Genomic DNA, 19,397 nt, shown 5'->3' with positions numbered 1-19,397 from the left:
AGGGGGATCTCATTGAAGCCTGTTGAACATTGAAAGGCCTAGATGGAGTGGATGTGGAGGGGATGTTTCCTATGGGAGTGGGGGTCTAGGACCAGAGGGCACTGCTCAGAAAACAGGGATGTACATTTAGAACAGGGATGAGAAGGAATTTCTTTAGCCAGAGGGTAGTGACTCTGTGGAATTCATGGATGGCCAAGTCATTGACTATGTTTATAACGGAAGCTGATATGAGTCATGGTATCAAAGGTTACAGGGAGAAGGCAGGAGAATGGGGTTGAGAGGGATAATAAATCATCCATGATGGTATGGCAGAGCTGACTCAATGGGCCGAGTGGCCTAATTCTGTTCTTATGTCTTACGGTTGTAACAGCTGCACAACATTAACTTACAGGTATTTTAAAGAGAACTGAGCTACATTCTCTAAGTGTGAAGGGTATGTCTCTTTCTCCACGGACAGTCTGACAACTCTGTGATGTTTTTTGAAACTGATGTCCTGTCCTCCCCTTCTATTATTGAATGGTCCTTAGACATCAGCACAGCAAGTGCCGAGAATCTGACTGTACGCACAATGACAAAGAAAATAGGAGAGCTCTAACTGCAAACATCAAAGCTGATACCTCGACCAACTATCAGCCAAGCCTATCCTGGGGACTTTTTTTTAATGGAGTGTGTTCGGTGTCTTCTCATTGTGAATTTCAACCAGACCCTTCTGAGTAACGTTTCAAGCTGCATGGACCATCCTTTGCTCTAAGGCAGAAATTTTTACACATCCTGAAAACTATCTAGCACTTCCTTCATCATCATTATGTGCTATCTCGTGTGCCACAGGCGATCATGGTCTATCCATGACCGTGATGGTTCTTGGCAAATTTTTCTACAGGAGGGGTTTGCCATTGCTTTCTTCTGGATGGTATCAATACTCTTCAAAGACTGTCTACCTGGCATCGGTGGTTGCATACCAGGACTTGTGATATGCATCTGCTGGTCATACAACCATCTACCACCTGCTCCCATGGTTTCATGTGACCCTGATCAGGTGCTAAGCAGGTGCCACACCTTTCCCAAGGGTGACCTACAGGCTGCTGGATGAAAGGAGCACCTCACAGCTCCTTTGGTAGAGCTGTATCTCCACCCTGCCACCCAACCAGAGCAGCACTTTATATTCAAATTAAATAAAAGAACATGGCAACAAGAGCTATGTGCATGGGAGCATTTTGGTTACCATGAGCCATGTACCCTCACAGCTCAGAGGAAACAGTGTTTCTGAGGGTCACTTGAAAGATGGGACAACCTGTTACTTAAGCATTAACGACCAGGACCATCCGGTCACTCTGGGCAGCATTTTTCTCCAAATTGGCTGCACAATACCCAATAAACCTGATTCTGTTTTGTGGTTAGTGTCAGTCAAAAACAGGCACTGGATACCACACTCACTCTTTCTTTTAATCCAGAGTGGTTTCTCTTCACGATTGGCTTCACCAATATTGCTTATTTCAGTAGTGGCTTCTGATCAAAAGACTTCGTTACACAACAGCACAAGAAATAGGAGCATTAATAGGCCACTCAGCCCCTCCAGTCTGTCCTGTCACTCAATATGATCATGGCCTCAGGTCTCTCTTGATGCCAGTTCCTCATAGCCTTCAATCCCCAAATCTCCCAAAAAATCATTTACCTCCTTAAAAATACTTCTAACGAGCTAACCTCCGCAAGTTTCTAGAGTAGAGAATTCCAGATAGTCACCTGTCTAGATTTCTATGATGATCGCACGAGTAAGACTCAAGGCTGGGGATTTCTGGCTCAGGCGAAGTGACAGCTAACATAATGAAAGACATTGTCTTCGTCCTCATCTCACTGTCGTCTAGCTGCTGACTATGTCCAAGCACACATCTCTGTGTACAAGATGTGGTCTGGTAAGGAGGACTGTAGTGGAAAATGTTTTGCAGAGCAGAGCTATGTCCATTCCAAAGGGTAAATCTTGTAAATTTTCATGTGATGCTTAGCCTGGCATAGGGACAAAATAGACAGAGCCAAATTATTACCATGTTTGTAGCTGTATTTGACTCTGAGCAGAGCTTCAGCCCAAAATCCTCCATCAATAAAAGATCCTCCATTATCTTATTATCCCCAGTCTCTGCCTTCAGCTCGTTTAATTCCTGCAGTTCTTTTGTCCAGACTGAATAATTCCAAAAGTATTATTGTTAGATTCCAAACTTGAGCAGTAGGCTGTTTAAAGCAACACACAGAACATGCTGCAAGAACTGAACAGGTCCGGCAGCATCCATGGAAATGAGTAAAGGCTCGGCATTTCGGGCCACTTTCCTTCTTCAATACTGAGAGGGAAGGGGGAAGGTGCCTGAATTAAATGGTGAGGGAAGATAAGTTGTTTAATTCATTTTTTTTTTCAACCCCTTAAGCAAGCTTGTTTATTCCAGGTACAGCAATGCCTCACATTTCAAATCCTTATCCTTAGAAAGTGATTGGGATTGCGATTGAGGGAATATCTTGGCAAGTACAGAGTGTGTAACAGAGAATGTAAGAAAGAAATTATAAGGGCAATATTATTTCTGGTAAGTGAAATTAAAGAGACCCCAAGACGTTCAAAGTATATAAGGACTAATGGAATGCCAGAGAAAAATAAAGTTTCCTTAAGGACCTTAGCCAAGCATTTTGTGGAAGATTCTGAATGAATACTTTTCATTTGGATTCAACATTGGCTTGGCTTCAATTCACAGAAGAAGCCAGAGAATGGTAGTAGATGGTTGCCTCTCTGACTGGAGCCCTGTGACTAGTGATCTACCAGGGATCAGTACTGGGTCTGTTGTTGTTTTTCATCTGCACTGTGTATTATTGATCTGGATGACAGTGTGGTAAAGTGGATCAGCAAATTTGCAGATGTCACCAAGATTGGAGGTGTAGCGGACAGAGAAGAAGGCTATTAAAGCTTGCAATGGGATCTGGACCAGCTGAAAATAAAATTGGCTCAAAAATGGCAGATGGAATTTAATACAGACAAGTGTGAGGTGTTGCATTTTGGGAGGACAAACCAGGTTAGAACCTACACACTGAATGGCAAGGCACTGAAATGTGCTGTAGAACAAAGTGATTTGGGAATACTGATCCATAATTCCCTGAAAGTGGTGACATGGGTAGATAAGGTCATAAAGAGCTTTTGGCACGTCGACCATCTTAAATCTGAGTACTGAGTACAGGAGTTGGGACTTTCTGTTTAAGTTGTATAAGACTTTAGCAAGGCCAAATTTGGAATATTGTGTGCAGTTCTGATCATCTACCTACAGGAAGGATATTGGTGAGATTGAAAGAGTACAGAGAAGATTACAAAGATGTTGGACTTGAGGACCTGAGTTATAGGGGAAGATAAGTTAGAACATTTTTCCCTGGAGCACAGGAAAATGAGGAGACATTTGATAGATGTATACAAAATTATGAGGGGTATACATAGGGTAAATGTAAGCAGACATTTTCCAGAGGTTGGATGAGACTAAAATTAGACGTCATAGGTTAAGGGTGCAAGGTGAAATAGTTGAGTGAAACCTGAGTTGAAACTTCTTCATTTAGAGGGTGTAACATTTACAAGAGTTTGGATAAATACTTGGATGGGAGGGGTATGGAGGGCTATGGTCCAAGTTGTGGGTCAATGGGACTAGGCAGAATAACAGTTTGGCACAGACTGAATGTGCCAAATGGTTTAGTTCTGTGCTCTAGTGCTTAGTGTATTCATCAAGGAGAAGGACATGGAAGGTCATGAGTTCAGTGAGGCTTGTGGGATAATCTAGAGCAGGTTAGTATTAAGAGGTGGTATTTAATGTCATAATGATGCGTACACGTAGGTAAAATACCCATGACTGGGTGTGATCTATCCTAAGCTGCTGTGGGAACCAATGGAAGAGATAGCTAGGGCCCTGACAGAGATTTATTGGCATGCATGTGTGAAGCCAGAGGATAGCTGATGTTCCTTTATTTACAAAGGGTAGCAGAGATACACCAGGTAACTAGAAGCTGCTGAGCCTTATGTCAGTGGTAGAGAAGCTATTGGAGAAAATTATAAGAGATAAGACAGCAACTGATTGGCTTTGTGCAGAGGAAACTTGGTTGAGTTTTGAGAAGATAATGGAAAAGGTGATGAAAGCAGGATGGTGGTCTGTCTGTATAGACTTTAGTGAGACTTTTTACAAAATCACAAATGATTAAGCCATATGGGATCCAAGACAAGCTAGCTAATTAGATGCAGGATTGGCTTGGTGATAGGAGACAAAGGGTGACAGTGGAAAGTACCTTTCCTGGTTTGAAGTCTATTGCCAGCAGTGTACTGCAGTGGTCAGTACTGGGATGCTTGTTGTTGGTGATACATTTCAATGACCTGGAGGTGAATCTAAGAGGCGTGATTAGTAAACTTGCAGATGACACCAACAATGATGATGTTGTGGATAGTGAGGAAGGTTGTCTAAGGCTGCAGCAAAATATGGATCAGATGGAAGCTTGGGTAGAGTGATGGCAAATGGAATTTAATCTTGTCATTCGCAAGCTGAAAGATAAATTAGGGGTAGGACCAATACAGTAAATGATGGTGTGGTAAGAAATATTGTTGAACAGAGGTACCTTGGGGGTGAAGGTGTATGGTTCAAAATTAGGATTAAGGTTTCAAATCCTTACTTCCCTGAAAGTGCCAACACAGGAAGGTAGGATGAAGAAACAATAAAACATCCTTATCACCATCGGTCAGAGCAAAGAATATGAAAGTTGAGACATTTACACTAAAGGAGCTTTAAAGGAGATTTGATGGTATTTCTTTTTCAAAACACAGAGTTGTGAGTTCCAAATATCAATTACTAGATGAGATGGTGGGTTAAGGGCCAATCACTATAATTAAATAGACATTTAGTCAGGGATTTAATTAAATAAGGCACTGGAGGATACAGATGTAATGTAGATGACTGGGATTAGTGAGGATGGACAAAATAGATGTGCTGAGCCAGACGCTGTAGAATTGTACTTCAGGTTGTCTCTTCCTAATCATGATCAGTGATTCTCGTCGGATAAGCTCTGTGGAGAGAATGGCTGGATTTTCTGTTAAGGACAACAGCATTCTCTGCTATTTTCAGTTTTTAATGAGAGGATATTGCACATCCACACATGCGTGTGAGGGTCACTACAGCATAGCTTGCTAAAATATTCTGCTTAAAATACATGGACGGCATGAGATAGCAGCTGCTACCAGATAGCCACTGATATTGGAGCTGAGTTGGAAGGAATTAAGGCTGGCATATTATGAAACCAAATATACTTTTAACAAGAAGAAGAAGAAGAATTGCCTAGCAATCTGCTTCTCCATAAAAATTTAACTCTGGTGTATCTTTGCCTCAAGATTGTGCTGCTGCCTCTTCTTAGCTCTGTAGTCTTTCATGATTCTACAAAACCCGTGGATCTTTTATGTCCTTCCATTTAACTCTAAAGTGAATTGCCCACAGACAGACAGACACATATTTTATTGATCCCGAGGGAAATTGGGTTCCGTTACAGTCGCAACAACCAAGAATAGTGTAGAGATATAGCAATAGAAAACCATAAATAATTAAATAATGATGATAAGTTAATCATGCCAAGTGGAAATAAGTCCAGGACCAGCCTATTGGCTCAGGGTGTCTGACCCTCCAAGGGAGGAGTTGCAAAGTTTGATGGCCACTGGCAGGAATGACTTCCTATGACGCTCAGTGTTGCATCTCGGTGGAATGAGTCTCTGGCTGAATGTACTTCTGTGCCTAGCCAGTACATTATGGAGTGGATGGGATGCAACCTGGCATGCATCCTGGACAGCATCCTCTTTTCAGACACCACCGTCAGAGAATCCAGTTCCACCCCCACAACAGCACTGGCCTTACGAATGAGTTTGTAACCTCACAAGAGGTTACCTATGTTCAGGTATGAAGACCCAACTCCTTGGGATTCATTTTCACACCTTTGTCTTCCTAATGTTCTTCACATCTTTGAATCACTGAGCAAAATTTGCTTCACAAAAAACACTTGTATTCTCCTATGCTAATAATATTATTATTTGGCTTGGCAACAATTCTTTTGATAATATTTCTGAAGTGCCTTAGGATGTTTTGGTAGATTTTAACTACCTACCATATAAATGGAAATTGATTTTGTGTCATTTCCTAAGAACATGTTAATTTTTTTAATCTGTTTTTTTAATATATATTTGACTTTCCATCTCTTTTTCTTTCTTTTGTGGTATAATTAAGATGTAATTCAAAATCTTGAATGACACCTTCTTGTTTAATCACCTATGAAGATTTTCCAGCAGATTAACTGAGAAGAATACCTTTGCTTTTTCTTTTTTTCACACGAGGATTGACATTCATGAAATTAAATTCAGTGTAAGTCAAAGAAAGAAAACAAAATGAGGGAAAGAAGGACAAGCAAAAATAAATGTGTACAGTACTTTGAAAATAAACCAGCATTAATCAAATTCCGAGGAAATGAGACAAAGTCAAATCCTACTTAGAATCTCAAAGACAAGTTATTGGACTATATAGAATTTCAGGCAAACTTTGCACAAACTCCTTGCAATAAGCAGCAGGCTGCAATAGCTCTCCTGTCGTCCTGGTGCTATGGCTAATAGAACTTATACGGATACACTACTTCTCGATACTTATTAGTTGTTATTTTGTGGTTACTGGTTTAACTCCCAGAAAGAAGATTACCTCACTGAATTGTGCAGTTTCACTCCTGTAAGGTCTAACCCAGATGTCTACTGGTGCTTGTTGGTTGGCAGAGAGTTGGTGGGCTGCCTGACCCTTTGGAGAGCTCTAGCCACACCCTACTCCATCAATGTCATCAAGAGGACATGGTTATGATCATCATGAAGAAACATTGGAGATGGATTGGGCACGCAATGTCAAGAGAGGCCAACTCCATCATCAGGACTGCACTCGACTGGACTCCTGAAGGGCAGAGGAAATGTGGGAGACCAAAGACAACGTGATACTGTACTGTAGAGGCAGAAATGAGGATGCTGAACAACACCTGGGGCATGATAGAGAAGATAGCCAAGGACAGACACAGATGGAGGACCTTCACTGCTACGCTAAACTCCAGCAACATAACAGGCAGTTTCTAAGTAACTGACCCTTTCCAACTAACAATGTGGAGTAAATTAGACACATCTCAAAAAGGGAATATGGCTTAGGTCAGGGGTGCCCAACCTAGGATCCACAGACCACTGGGTTATGGAAGGGGTCTATGGCAAAAAAAAAGATTGAGAACCCCTGGGTAAGATAATCATGACCTTTCCATTAGGATCTTTGATTCTATGAAACTTGATGGAAAACTGTCTATCAGACATGGGAGCAGAATTAGACCATTCAGCCCATCGAGTCTGTTCCTTCATTCCATTGTAGCTGATTTATTATCCTTCTCAACCATATTTTCCTGCCTTCTCCCTGTAACCTTTGACACCCTTACTAATCAAGAACCTGTCAAGCTCTGCTTTAAATATACTCAGTGATTTAGCCTCCACAGCTGCCTGTGGCAATAAATTCCACAGATTCTCCACCCTCTGACTGAAGAAATCTCTCCTCACCTCTGTTCCAAAGAGAGGTCCTTCAATTCTGAGGCTGTGTCCTCTGGTCCTAATTCCCCCACTATAAGAAGTATCAGTGAACAAGTTTGTCAGAAATGGAAGAAATTAGAAATGTTTTGACAAAAGAGAAAAAATAGGAAAAGTGTAAGAAAAAGTTTACAATAAGGCAAAAATGAGAGAATGACAGGGGTGTGGTACAAGGCAAAGGGGATAGTACTAGGAGAAGGAATGGACTCCAGCTCACAGTGCCACATTCTAAAACCATGCATACGAACTCCCCCTTCCCTGCACAATCACTAACATCCTGATCATTTACAAACTGGACACTCATTCATATACTCAGACAGCTGTGAGCCAAATGGCGCTTTGCTGCATTGTGAGGGAGAAGAAACAGGAGGAGAATTAGGATTTATTTTCCCTCTTAACCTTATTCTCCTGCCTTCTCCCCATAACCTTTGATGCCCTGACTAATTGAAAACCTATCAACCTCCACTTTAAATGCGTCAGTGAGCCATCAGTGAGCCATCTGCAAAATCAAAGTTGGCTCTATGAGTTGATCAGTGGTCAATTAATCAATTAGCTGCTGTATTTCCCCACAGTAAATTCACAGTCATTATTCTCCATCTGTGAATAGATTTAATTTGAAACTCAATGTACCGTGGAATGGACTGAACTGGACTCTTTGACTACATTTATTATGTGAATTGTTAAAGTCCCTGTTTCAGCCTGGCTGCTCAGCTAATAAAGATGCAACGTTGATTCCTGTTCTTTAGGATACTGAAATATTTGGCTGGTATACTAGCTTAGAAAAAAGTCATCAGATCACCAGAGTATTGTGCTTTATTTATTTCCCAGGATGTTTTAAAAAAGATAATCAAAGAAGAAGGGAAATGGATTTATTTCTGTGTAACATCAGAATCAGGTTTAATATCACTGGGATATGTTGTGAAATTTCTAATCTCTTCAGCAGCAGTACAATGCAACACATAATAATAGAGAAAAAAACATAAATTACAGTAAGTAGTTATATATGAAATAGTTCAATTAAATAAATAGTACAAAAATAAAAATAAGTAATTAGTGAAGTAGTGTTCATGGGTTCATTGTCCATCCAGAAATCGGATGGCAGAGGGGAAGAAGCTGTTCCTGAGTCATTGAGTGTGTGTCTTCAGGCTTCTGTACCTCCTTCCTGATGGTAGTAATGAGGACAAGGCATGATGCGGGTTGATGGGAGTTCTTAATGATGGATGCTGCCTCTTTGAGATATTGCTCCTTGAAAATGTCCTAAATATTACGGGAGGGTGAGGGGGGGGCAGTGCCCATGATGGAGTTGACTCTCGGCAGCTTATTTTGACCCTGTGCTGTAGCACCACCCTCTCCCCATACCAGATGGTAAAGCAGCCAGTTTGAAGGCCTCCACAGTACATCTGTATACATTTGCAAGTGTCTTAGCTAACATACCAAATCTCCTCAAACTCCAAATGAAATATAACCACTGCTGTGCCTTCTTTGTAACTGCATCGATATGTTGGGCCCAAGATGAATCCTCAGAGATGTTGACACCCAAGAATTTGAAATCACTTACTCTTTCCAGTTTAACAAGTACTTTGATACAACAACATTCAATTGTTACTGCGTGATTTTAAGACACCGAAGATTTACTACATAAAACACTTCTCAATATTTGATGGTTGTTCTTCTAGCAGAGTAATTTCAATGAATAAATCTGAGAGAGGAAAGGAGGGGTATTAGTGGCTTGCATCCAGCCAGCGAGCTGGTTAGCTTCTCCATATAGCGGACAACCTCCATGGAGATTCAAGGAGCATAGTGTCATAGAACATTGTTTGAGCAACATACAGAAGAAAGGTGGAGAAACTCAGCAAGTCAGACAATATCGATGTAATGACCCCCCCCCCCCCCCCCACCGACCTCCCACCACCTTATTCTGGCTTCTGCCCCCTTCTCGTCTAGTCCCGATGAGACTCCAGATGAAGGGGCCAGAAGCCAGAATAGGAAGTGGGGGAAGGAGAAGGACTACTAGCTAGCAGGTGATAGGTGAGATCAAGTTAGGGGGAAAGTGGGTGGGTGGATGTCGGGTTTCAATAACGAAGCTGAGAGGTGATAGCTGGAAGAAGTAAGGGACAGAAGAGGAAGGAAGCTGATAGGTAGAAACAATAGACCATGGAAGAAAGGGAAGGAGGAGGGACACCAGAGAGAGGAGATGGGCCAGTGAGGAGTTTTTCAAATTTCTTTCAAGGAATTGTGGATCCGTGTTCCCAGATCGCTCTGTTCTACCACTCTTCTCAGTGCCACACCATTCACTGTGTAAGACCTACCCTGGTTGGTCTTCCCAAAGTGCAACACCTCACACTTGTCTGCATTAAATTCTATCTGCCATTTTTTCAGCCCATTTTTCCATCTGGTCCAGAATCTATTGCAAGCCTTGATAGTCTTCCTCGCCATCCATTGCACCCTAAATCTTGATGTTATCCACAAATTTGCTGACATAGTTAGCTAAATTACCATCCAGATAATTGATATTGAAGGCAAACAACAACGGACCGAGCACCAATCCTGCAGCATTCTGCTAGTCACAGGCTTCTAGCCAGACAGGTAACCATCTACTACCATTGTCTGGCTTATTCCCCAAAGCAAATGTCTAATCCAATTTACTACCTCATTTTAAATGCCAAGCGACTGAACTTTCTTGACCAACCTCCCATGTTGAACCTTGTTAATGACCTAGCTAGAGCCCATCAAGACAACATCCACTACCTTGTCTTCATCAACTTTCCTGATATCTTCCTCAACCACTTAGCATGCATGTTGATTATCCCTAATCAGTTCCTATTTAAATATCCAGTAGGTAAAATACCTTCCAATAGCTTTCCCACTGCAGATGTCAGGTTCACTGGCCTATAATTTACTGGTTTATTCCTAGAGCCTTTCTTAAACAACAAAACAGCATTAGCTGTCCTCCAATCCTCCAGCACCTCACCCACGGATAAGGATGCTTTAAATATCTCTGCCAGGGCCCTTGCACTTTCTGCACTAGCATCCCAGAGGGTCCAAAGGAACAACTTGTTGGGCCCTGGAGACTTATCTATCCTAGTTTGCCTCAAGGCAACAAACATCTCCTCCTCTGCAATCTGTAAAGGGTCCATGACCTCACTGCTGCTTTGCCTCACTTCTATGCACTTGTGTCCATCTTCTGAGTAAATACAGATGCAAAAAACATTTAAGATTTCCCCTACCTCCATGCATGGATTTCCACTCTGACATTCCAGTGTCCCAGTTTTGTCCCTTGCTATCCTTTTGCTCTCAATATATCTGTAGAAGCCCTTGGAATACTTCTTCACCTTGTCTGCTAAAGCAACCTCATGTCTTCTTTTGGCCCTCCTGATTTCCCTCTTAAGAGTTCTCTTGCATTTCTTATACTCTATTAGTACCTGATTTGTTCCTGCCTGCCTATACCTGTGTGCACCATCTTCTTTTTCTTAATCAGGGCCTCAACATCTCGCAAAAACCAAGGTTCCCTCAACCTGGTATCCTCGCCTTGTATTCTGACAGGAGCATACAAACTCTCTATTCTCAAAATTTCACTTTTGAAGACCTCCCACTTACCCAACACACCTTTTCCAGAAAACAACCTGTCCTGATGAAGGGTTTTGACATGAAAAGTCAACAGTTCACTCTATTCCATAGATGCTGCCTGGCCTGCTGAGTTCCTTCAGCATTTTGCGTGTATTACTTTGATTTCCAGCATCTGCAGGTTTTCTCTTGCTTGTGTCCCAGTCCACACCTGCCAGATCCTTTCTGATGCCATCAAACTTGGCCTTTCTCCAATTTAGAACCTCACCCCGCTGACCAGACCTGTCCTTTTCCATTATTAGTGGCATTGTGATCACTAGGTGCAAAGTGTTCCCTTTACCAAACCTGTCCTGTCTCACTCTCTAATAGGAGATCTACTATTCCTATCTAGTTGGGACTTGTATGCACTGATTATGGAAACTTTCCTGAACGTATTTGACGACCTCTATCTCATCCAGCCCTTTTACAATATGGGAGTCCCAGTCAATATCTGGAAAGTGAGAATCACCTACAATCACAACCTTATATTTCTTGAAACTGCTGGTGATTTCTCTACAAATTTGCTACTCTAAATCCCATGGACTGCTAAAATAATCCTATTAATGTGGTTATAACCTTCTTATTCCTCATAAAGCCTCACTGGCCAAGTTCTCCAGTCTTTCCTGACTGAACATCACCGGGACATTTTCCCTAAATAGTAATGCCCTTTAATCCCTCCTACTCTATCACATCTAAAGCAGAATCCCAGAACACTGAACTGCCAGTCCTGCCCTCCTGCAAACAAGTTTTATGAATGGCCACAATGTCGTAATTCCATGTGCTGATCCGTGCCCCAAGCTCATCTGCTGTTCCAGCAATACATCCTGTATTGAAATATGTGCAGCTCAGAACATTAGTAGCATATAGGCTTAACAACATCTTTCTCCACAACCATTCCACTATCTGTTCTAACACTCTGTTTCCCATCCCTGTGCAACTCTAGTTTACCAACCCCTGCCCACCACAGCACTAGCAAACCTTCACGCTAGGAATGGGGGTAGGAAGTTGTGTTGAAATGGGAAGCCACCAGGAGATCCTGCCTTTTGTGGTGGACAAGGCCAAGGTGCTCAATGAAGCAGTTCACCAATCTACATCAGGTCTCGCTGATGTAGAGGAGGCCACAACTGGGGGCTGTGGATATGATAGATGACTCTGATAGACTCACTTGTGAAGTGTGGCCTCTCCTGGAAGGACTGTTTGGGTAAATGCCCAACCTCCAGCATTGTATGCACTTGCTGAGTTCCTCCAGCCTTTTGTGAGTGTTGCTCAAGGTTTCCTGCATCTGCAGAATCTTTTGTTAGAGAACAAGTTTATTCCCTTCCTACCTGACGGCAAGTTGCCACTACCCTGTTAAATTATGCCTTCTTACTTCAGCTTCATTCTTCATTCCACCTTCCCCAACCCCTCACCTTCTAATTTGCCCTCTCTTCCACACCCCCACTTTTTTATTCTGGCATCATCCCCCTTTCTTTCCAGACCTGGTGAAGAGTTTTGGCCCAAAACATCCACTATCTAATCATTTCCATTGACGCTACCTGACCTGCTGAGTTCCTCCAGCATTTTGTGTGTGTGTGTGTGTGTGTGTGTGCGTGTGTGTGTGTGTGTGTGTGTGTGTGTGTTTTGTTCTGGATTTCCTGACTCTGCAGAATCCCTTGCGTTTATAAATTACGCAACTTCATTACACAGTTCATTGGGATAAGATGGGCATTACTGGTACGGTAGCAAACCGGCTGGGTTAATGACCAAGTGACCAGAAGCAATGAGGTGTGGAAGATGCACGTCAACAATCAGAAAGAAGCATTCAGTAAATTAAGATTTGTGGCGCAACAGCTACTCTGTCGATAATTAACCCCATTCATTTCTGGTTGGCAGATCATCAAGGACAGGATATTCACACACTTGTCACGAAATAAACTCATGTGGAACAAACTGCCTGGAGGGTTATTTGTGCTCCCTCAATACTCAACTCATACAGCCGATTACCCTTTCTACTACCTGGATATGGGTAAGTGTGGAACTCCGGCATATACAAAGACTAAAACTCCTTTCCTTTTCCGAATATTCTGGTGTTTATTTATAGTTGTGTCTAATTATTGAGTCTGCTCTAATGCACTACTTCTCGGCACTAATTTTTTGCAACTTTGCGATTGCAGGTTTAACGCCCAAGAAGGAATTTACTGCGTTGATTCATACAGTTTCACCCCTGGTCTCCCAGTCACAGCCCATCATCAAATTAATCTTGGCCCTGGCAAAATCCAAATACTGTTCACAAGTATGTAACAGATACTCCTCCAGTGAATGCTGTTATCTTGTTTATTCCATTTCTTTTTGCCTCCTCTTCTGTTATTGACTCTTCATTTGAAGGAAGGCCATCCACTGACATTATAAACACTAGAAAGTCTGCCGATGCTGGAAATCCAAGCAGGTCAGGCAGCATTCACAGAAAGGAATAAACAGTTGACATTTCGGGCCAAGACCCTTCTTCAGGACTGAGAAGGAAAGGGGGAAGGAAGAGGAAGGAGGCTAGTTTGGAAAGTGATGGTGAAGCCAGGTGGGTGGGAAAGATGAAATACTGGAGAAGAAGGAATCTGATAGGAGAGGAGAGTGGACCATAGCAGAAAGGGAAGAAGGAGGGGCACCAGTGGGTGAGAAGTGTTAAAAGGCCAGAGTGGGGAATAGAAGAAGAGGGGAAGGGGAAGGAAAAAGTTAATGGAAAAAAACTGATATTCATCCACCCACTGTCATTGCAGCTTTTGACCAATGCTGAGATGCAATTTCATATCTCTTTTCCAGATATACTAAACACCGTTTACAACCACAGGGTGTCCCCTAAGTGTTGTGTTAGGTAGCAGGTAACGTGGCAGGTAATTTTTGAACACCAGGCTCGGGAAAAGAACAACACGATAATAAGATCCTCTCTTTTGGTATTCTGGGTTAAAAGATAAATATTACCCCAGTACATTTCCCTGTTTTTTTCCACAGAATAGTTGTAATCTTCTATTTTTGTCTTTTGAAAGAGGAGAAGCTTTAGGTTGAAGGAGAAGTCTCCAATAGAAACCCTAGTTTTGCACTAGAAGAATCAGACTGGAGTTGAATTTGCAGCATGGGAGCACAACGCTTTACAGCAGCAGCGACCCAGGTTCAATTCCTACCTCTGCCTGTAAGGAGTTTGTATGTTCTCCCTGTGAGTGCGTGAGTTTCCTCCCATGTTCCAAAGATATACAGTTAGATTTAATTGGTCATTGTAAATTGTCCCATGATTAGGGTTAAATCAGGGATTGTTGGGCAGTGTGGCTCTAAGGGCTGGGAGGCTCTGTTCCGAGTGTATCTCAATAAATAAAGAATGTACGTAGTAGGCAAAGTGTCAATGGCTGCTGGAGTGGGGTGAAGATTCTGACCCGTCCAGTTTCACTGTGATTCCTGTGTCCAGAAAACCCCATGTGCTTACCCAGAAAACATATTATGGGTTGGAAGGGAAACAGTGTTGGAATGGCGAAATGACCCGGATGAGAAATGATACACGGAACGGGAAGTGTTGCTGTACAAACAGTGTTCTTGTACACCAGTCACTGAAAGAAGGTTCCACAAGCAATTGAGAAGGTAGATGGTATGTTAACCTCCTCCAGAGGAGTTCAGACTAGCTGCAACGATGTATTACTCCAGTTATACAGGTCATTGGTGAGACCACACTGTGATGGTTTTGGCCTTCTTAAATATGAAAAAACAAATTTACTATTAGAGGGAAAGCAATAAAGATTCACCATATTGATTCCTCTGAGGGCAGAGATATTTAATGAGGGGACATAGTTCGCACTCACTACGATGTAGAAGGAGACCTTCATCTATCTGGCAGAACTGATCCTCACTCTGAACAAATTTTCCCTCGTCTTCTCCCACTTTCTCCAAACTTGAGTAGCAGCCATGGGCATTTGCATGGGCCCAGTTTATGCCTGCTTCTTCATCAGCTATGTAGAACAGTCGATGCTCAAAGCCTTCCACGGTTATACTCCCCAAATCTTCCTCCGCTACATTGACGACTGCATTGCTGCTGGTTCATGCACTTGATGCTGAGCTTGTCAATTTTATCATCTTTGCCTCTAACTTCCACCCTGCGCTTAAATTCACTTGGTCCATTTCTGACACCCCTCTTTCTCTCTCGATCTCTCTGTCTCCATCTCTGGGGACAAACTGTTTACTGACATCTTTTATACTGATCCCCATGGTTATCTCAACTATACCTCTTCTAAACCTACCTCCTGTAAAAATCCTATTCCATTTCTTCATCTCTGCCATATTTGTTTTCAGGATGTGGCTTTCCATTCCAAGACATCAGCGATGTCCACCTTCTTTAAAGTTCGGGATTTCCCTCTCTCTTCTGTTGATGCTTTCCCTCACCCGCATCTTCCTTATTTCCCATAATCCATACTCATGCCATCGTACCGTTGCCATAGTACTTCCAGAGTTCTTCTTGTCCTTATCTACCACTTCATCAGTGTCCGCATCCAGCACATTATCGTCTGCAACTTACACCATCTTCAAAGAGATCCTACCACTAAACATATCTTTACTTCCCCCACCCTCTCCACAGAGATCACTCCCTCTGTGATTCCCTTGTCTGTTCATCCCTCCCCACCGGCACTTACCCTGCAAGCTGCCAAAGTGCTTTCCCTGCCCGTACACCTCCTCCCTCACGACCCCAAACAGTCCTTCCAGGAGAGGCAGCACTTCACCTGCGAATCTGCTGGGGTTGTCTATTGCCTCTGGTGCTCCCAATACGGACTCCTCTGCGTTGGTGAGACCCTTGGTAAATGAGGGGAACTCTTCATCAGGCACCACAGCACACCATCCATCACAAGTGGGTCTTCCCAGTGGCTTGATTCCCATTCACTTTACAACGTGTTGATCCATGGCCTCCACTTGTGCCAAGATGAGGCCACCCTCAGGGCAGAGGAGCAACATCTTATATTCTATCTGGGTCCTCTCCAAACTGAAGACATGAATAGCAGTTTCTTGTTCTGGTAAACAAGCTCCACCCCTCATCCTGTTCCCCACTCTGACCTTTCACTTCTTTCCCAGGTCCCTTCCTCCTTCCCTTTCTCCTATTGTCCACTCTCCTCTCTTATCAGATTTTTTTCTCTCCAGCCCTTGAACTTCCCCACCCACCTGGCTTCACCTATTATCTCCCAGCTATCCTCTTTCCTCTCCCCCAAAATTTTTATTCTGGCATCTTCCCTCTTCCTTCTCAGTTCTGAAGAAGGGTCTGAGACCGAAACATTGACTTTTTACTCTTTTCGATAGATGCTGCCTGACCTGCTGAGATCCTCCAGCATTTTGTGTGTGTTGCTTTGGATTTCCAACATCTGCAGTCTTTCTTGTGTTTGAAATGTAGGAATCTTCCAAAACCCATTCAACCCTGAACAGGCTGGATGCAGGCAAGATGTTTCCCTTGGCTGGGATGTCCAAAAATCTCAGGTTATAGGGTAAGAGATTTAGGGCTGAAATGAGGAGAACTTTTTTCACTCAGAGGAATGTGAACTTGTGGAATTCACCATAACAGAGGACTGTAGATCACAGGTTACTGAATGTTTTTAAGGAGCTGGATACATGTTTGAATCAAAAGACATCAAAGATGATTGGAAGAGAACTTGAATATGGTATTAAGATAGATGATCAGCAAGATGGCATTGAATAGTGGAGTAGGCTCAATGGGCTGAATGGCCAATACTTTCTCCTAGTGACTACGATAATGTGCTCTGAGAGATCATTGCCAGCCTGCCTTTGCTTTCAGGAAATGTACTCAATGTGGCATTAAGAGTAAATGCCACAATAAAAGGCCTGAAGTAGGAAAAAGCCCAAACTGCAGCAATGAGCATTAAACTGAAAAAAAAACTAGGAGCACACAGGGGAGGGAGAGCGAGAGAGAGAGAATATGAGAGTGAGCGTGAGAATGAGAGAGAAAACGTGAAAAACAGAATATGAGAATGAGGAAAAAAGAACGAGAGAATGTGAGACAGAGAATGAGAAAGAAGGAGAATACGAGCAAAAGAATATGAGAATGAAAAAGCGAGAATGAGGGCAAGAGAATGTGAGAATGAAAAAGAAAGCGAGAGAATGGGAGAGAATATGAGAATGTGAGAGAATGAGAGAGACACACTTAGTGAATTACAACTACTTTCTGATAAATTATTACAGACCTGAAAAGTAAAATTCTATTTCTTCCTGGTATGTTAAACCTTTCTAATGTGTTCTGCTTTGTTTCAGATGTACAGCATCTGCATTATTTTTGACTGTTTTGCCTGAAATTCCAAAACAAGTGCTATAAATACAACCTAATTCTATGTAATCTTTATCAATGACTTTCCTTTTTCTCACCCTAGATAATCATCTTGTGGAACTGTGACAAACCATTAGTCCCCAAGAATAAATGGCCCGCAACGAGAATGCCTCTGATAGTTATAAAGGGAGGACGTAAGGTAAGAAAATCAAGGACGCTGTTTAATGAGAATCCTGAAAATGCAGCAGCCTTCAGTCTCTGGCACTACCAGTTGATCAGATTCTCCAGACTGTCAGAGGTTCCCCTACTAATACCCAGCACTGCTTTATTTCACTTGTTACACATTAATATATTAACGATTTGCTGTGAATTTGGTGAGCTTAAATGGAAGAAGGAACTACACAATCACTCCAGACATAGCCACAGACTTCACTCACAGTCCAGGACCCCCAGGTCACACTCCAGAATACTGACTGAGTCAAGTGCTGAACTGTCAGGAGTTTCAAAGCGTAAGATGCCAGATTATCAAAGTTTTACTGGTGTGTTAGTACTATAGGACATTAAATAACCAGTGCTGCTCCATATCACTTCCTACAGTGGCATGGACCATAAGATATAGGAGCAGAATTAGGCCATTTGGCCATCGAGTCTGCTCCACCATTTCATCATGGATGATCCATTTCCCTCTCAGCCCCAATCTCCTACCTTCTCCCTGTATCTCTTCATGTCCTGAACAATCAAGAATCTGTCAATCTCTGCCTTAAATATACCCAATGACTTGGCCTCCACAGCCACCTGTTGCATTAAATTCCACAGATTCACCACTCTCTGGTGAAAGAAATTCCTCTTCATCTCCATTCTAGAAGTTCACCCATCTGAGCTGTGTCCTCTGGTCTTAGACTCTCCCATCACAGGAATCATCCTCTCCACATCCACTTTATCGAGGAATTGATGAGCTGTGGTGTGAGGCATTTATTGAAGGATGGATATTGATCTTCGTTACAAGGCAGGAGAGAGAGAGTAGTGCAGAGGAGTGCATGAAATTCCAAGCATGATATGTTAAAATAGCAAAGGGATTTTGTTGGATTCAGACAGGAGGGGATGATTCTGATATTAAGAATGCTAAAATCCTCTGAGAAGAATAGTAATCTCTTCTGTCACTGTTGAAGTCTCTGCACTGTTGCTAAAATAAAGAGTGAATCCTAATTGAATGTGTGCATTTGGACCTTTCCTTTCTTTTGGACCATTTCACACCATTACGTTGTTAACAGTCAGTGGCTGAAAATTTACACACTCACAGGGCCTGACTGATTCCAACTCTAGTTCAGACCTCAACCGCTTCCATCTCCTGGTCAAGACTTTTCTCTCTGCTCTTGTGTCTGATGACTTCTTTTCTTGCATCACTAATCCACACCAACCCTAGTCTCTCCGTCTCCTCTCTACCACCTCAGAGCCCTCCTCGTCCACCCACCCCACTTTCCCCGAACCTGCCAATCCTCCCCTCTCCTCTGACTCCTCCAACTTTCTACCCTCACCTGACCCCATCTGTAATCTCTATTGTCTCTTCACATCCCCTCTGAACTTCCCTTCCCTGAGGCAAAACCTTCTATCCTTAGCAAGGGCCTTACATTTGTCCCCTGCACCTGCACCTCGGTAATTTCCATCCCACCATGATGCCAAGATCTTCTGTCACCTCTGTCTCCAAGCCTGCTTCCTTGGCAATTCCCCACCCCATACATTCACTGCTTCTCCTATCTTCAACACTCCTCCGCTCCTACCCACTCAGACAGCAGGTTCCGAGAGCTTTTGCAATGATTTAAAATAGTCATCACATACAGTATGCAAGCTATGTTTTTATATATTTCTTTTTCATTTAGAGATAAGCATGGA

At 42.7% G+C, this 19,397-nt stretch overlaps 1 protein-coding gene across 1 annotated transcript in view; it reads left to right on the top strand.

Annotated features, from left to right (window-relative positions):
• LOC132383580 (exostosin-1-like) overlaps positions 1-19,397 on the top strand; it is a 321,695-nt gene that overhangs the window by 267,806 nt on the left and 34,492 nt on the right. Inside the window, exons 5-7 of the mRNA XM_059954726.1 lie at positions 13,106-13,238; positions 13,387-13,505; positions 17,611-17,706. Coding sequence (XP_059810709.1) covers positions 13,106-13,238; positions 13,387-13,505; positions 17,611-17,706 — 348 coding nt within the window. The remainder of the gene's footprint in view (positions 1-13,105; positions 13,239-13,386; positions 13,506-17,610; positions 17,707-19,397) is intronic.

This window comes from Hypanus sabinus, chromosome 30 (genome assembly GCF_030144855.1).
Source record: "Hypanus sabinus isolate sHypSab1 chromosome 30, sHypSab1.hap1, whole genome shotgun sequence".
Taxonomy (NCBI): domain Eukaryota; kingdom Metazoa; phylum Chordata; class Chondrichthyes; order Myliobatiformes; family Dasyatidae; genus Hypanus; species Hypanus sabinus.
Note: the sequence above shows the minus strand (reverse complement) of the source record. Positions and strands in the feature narration are given on the sequence as shown.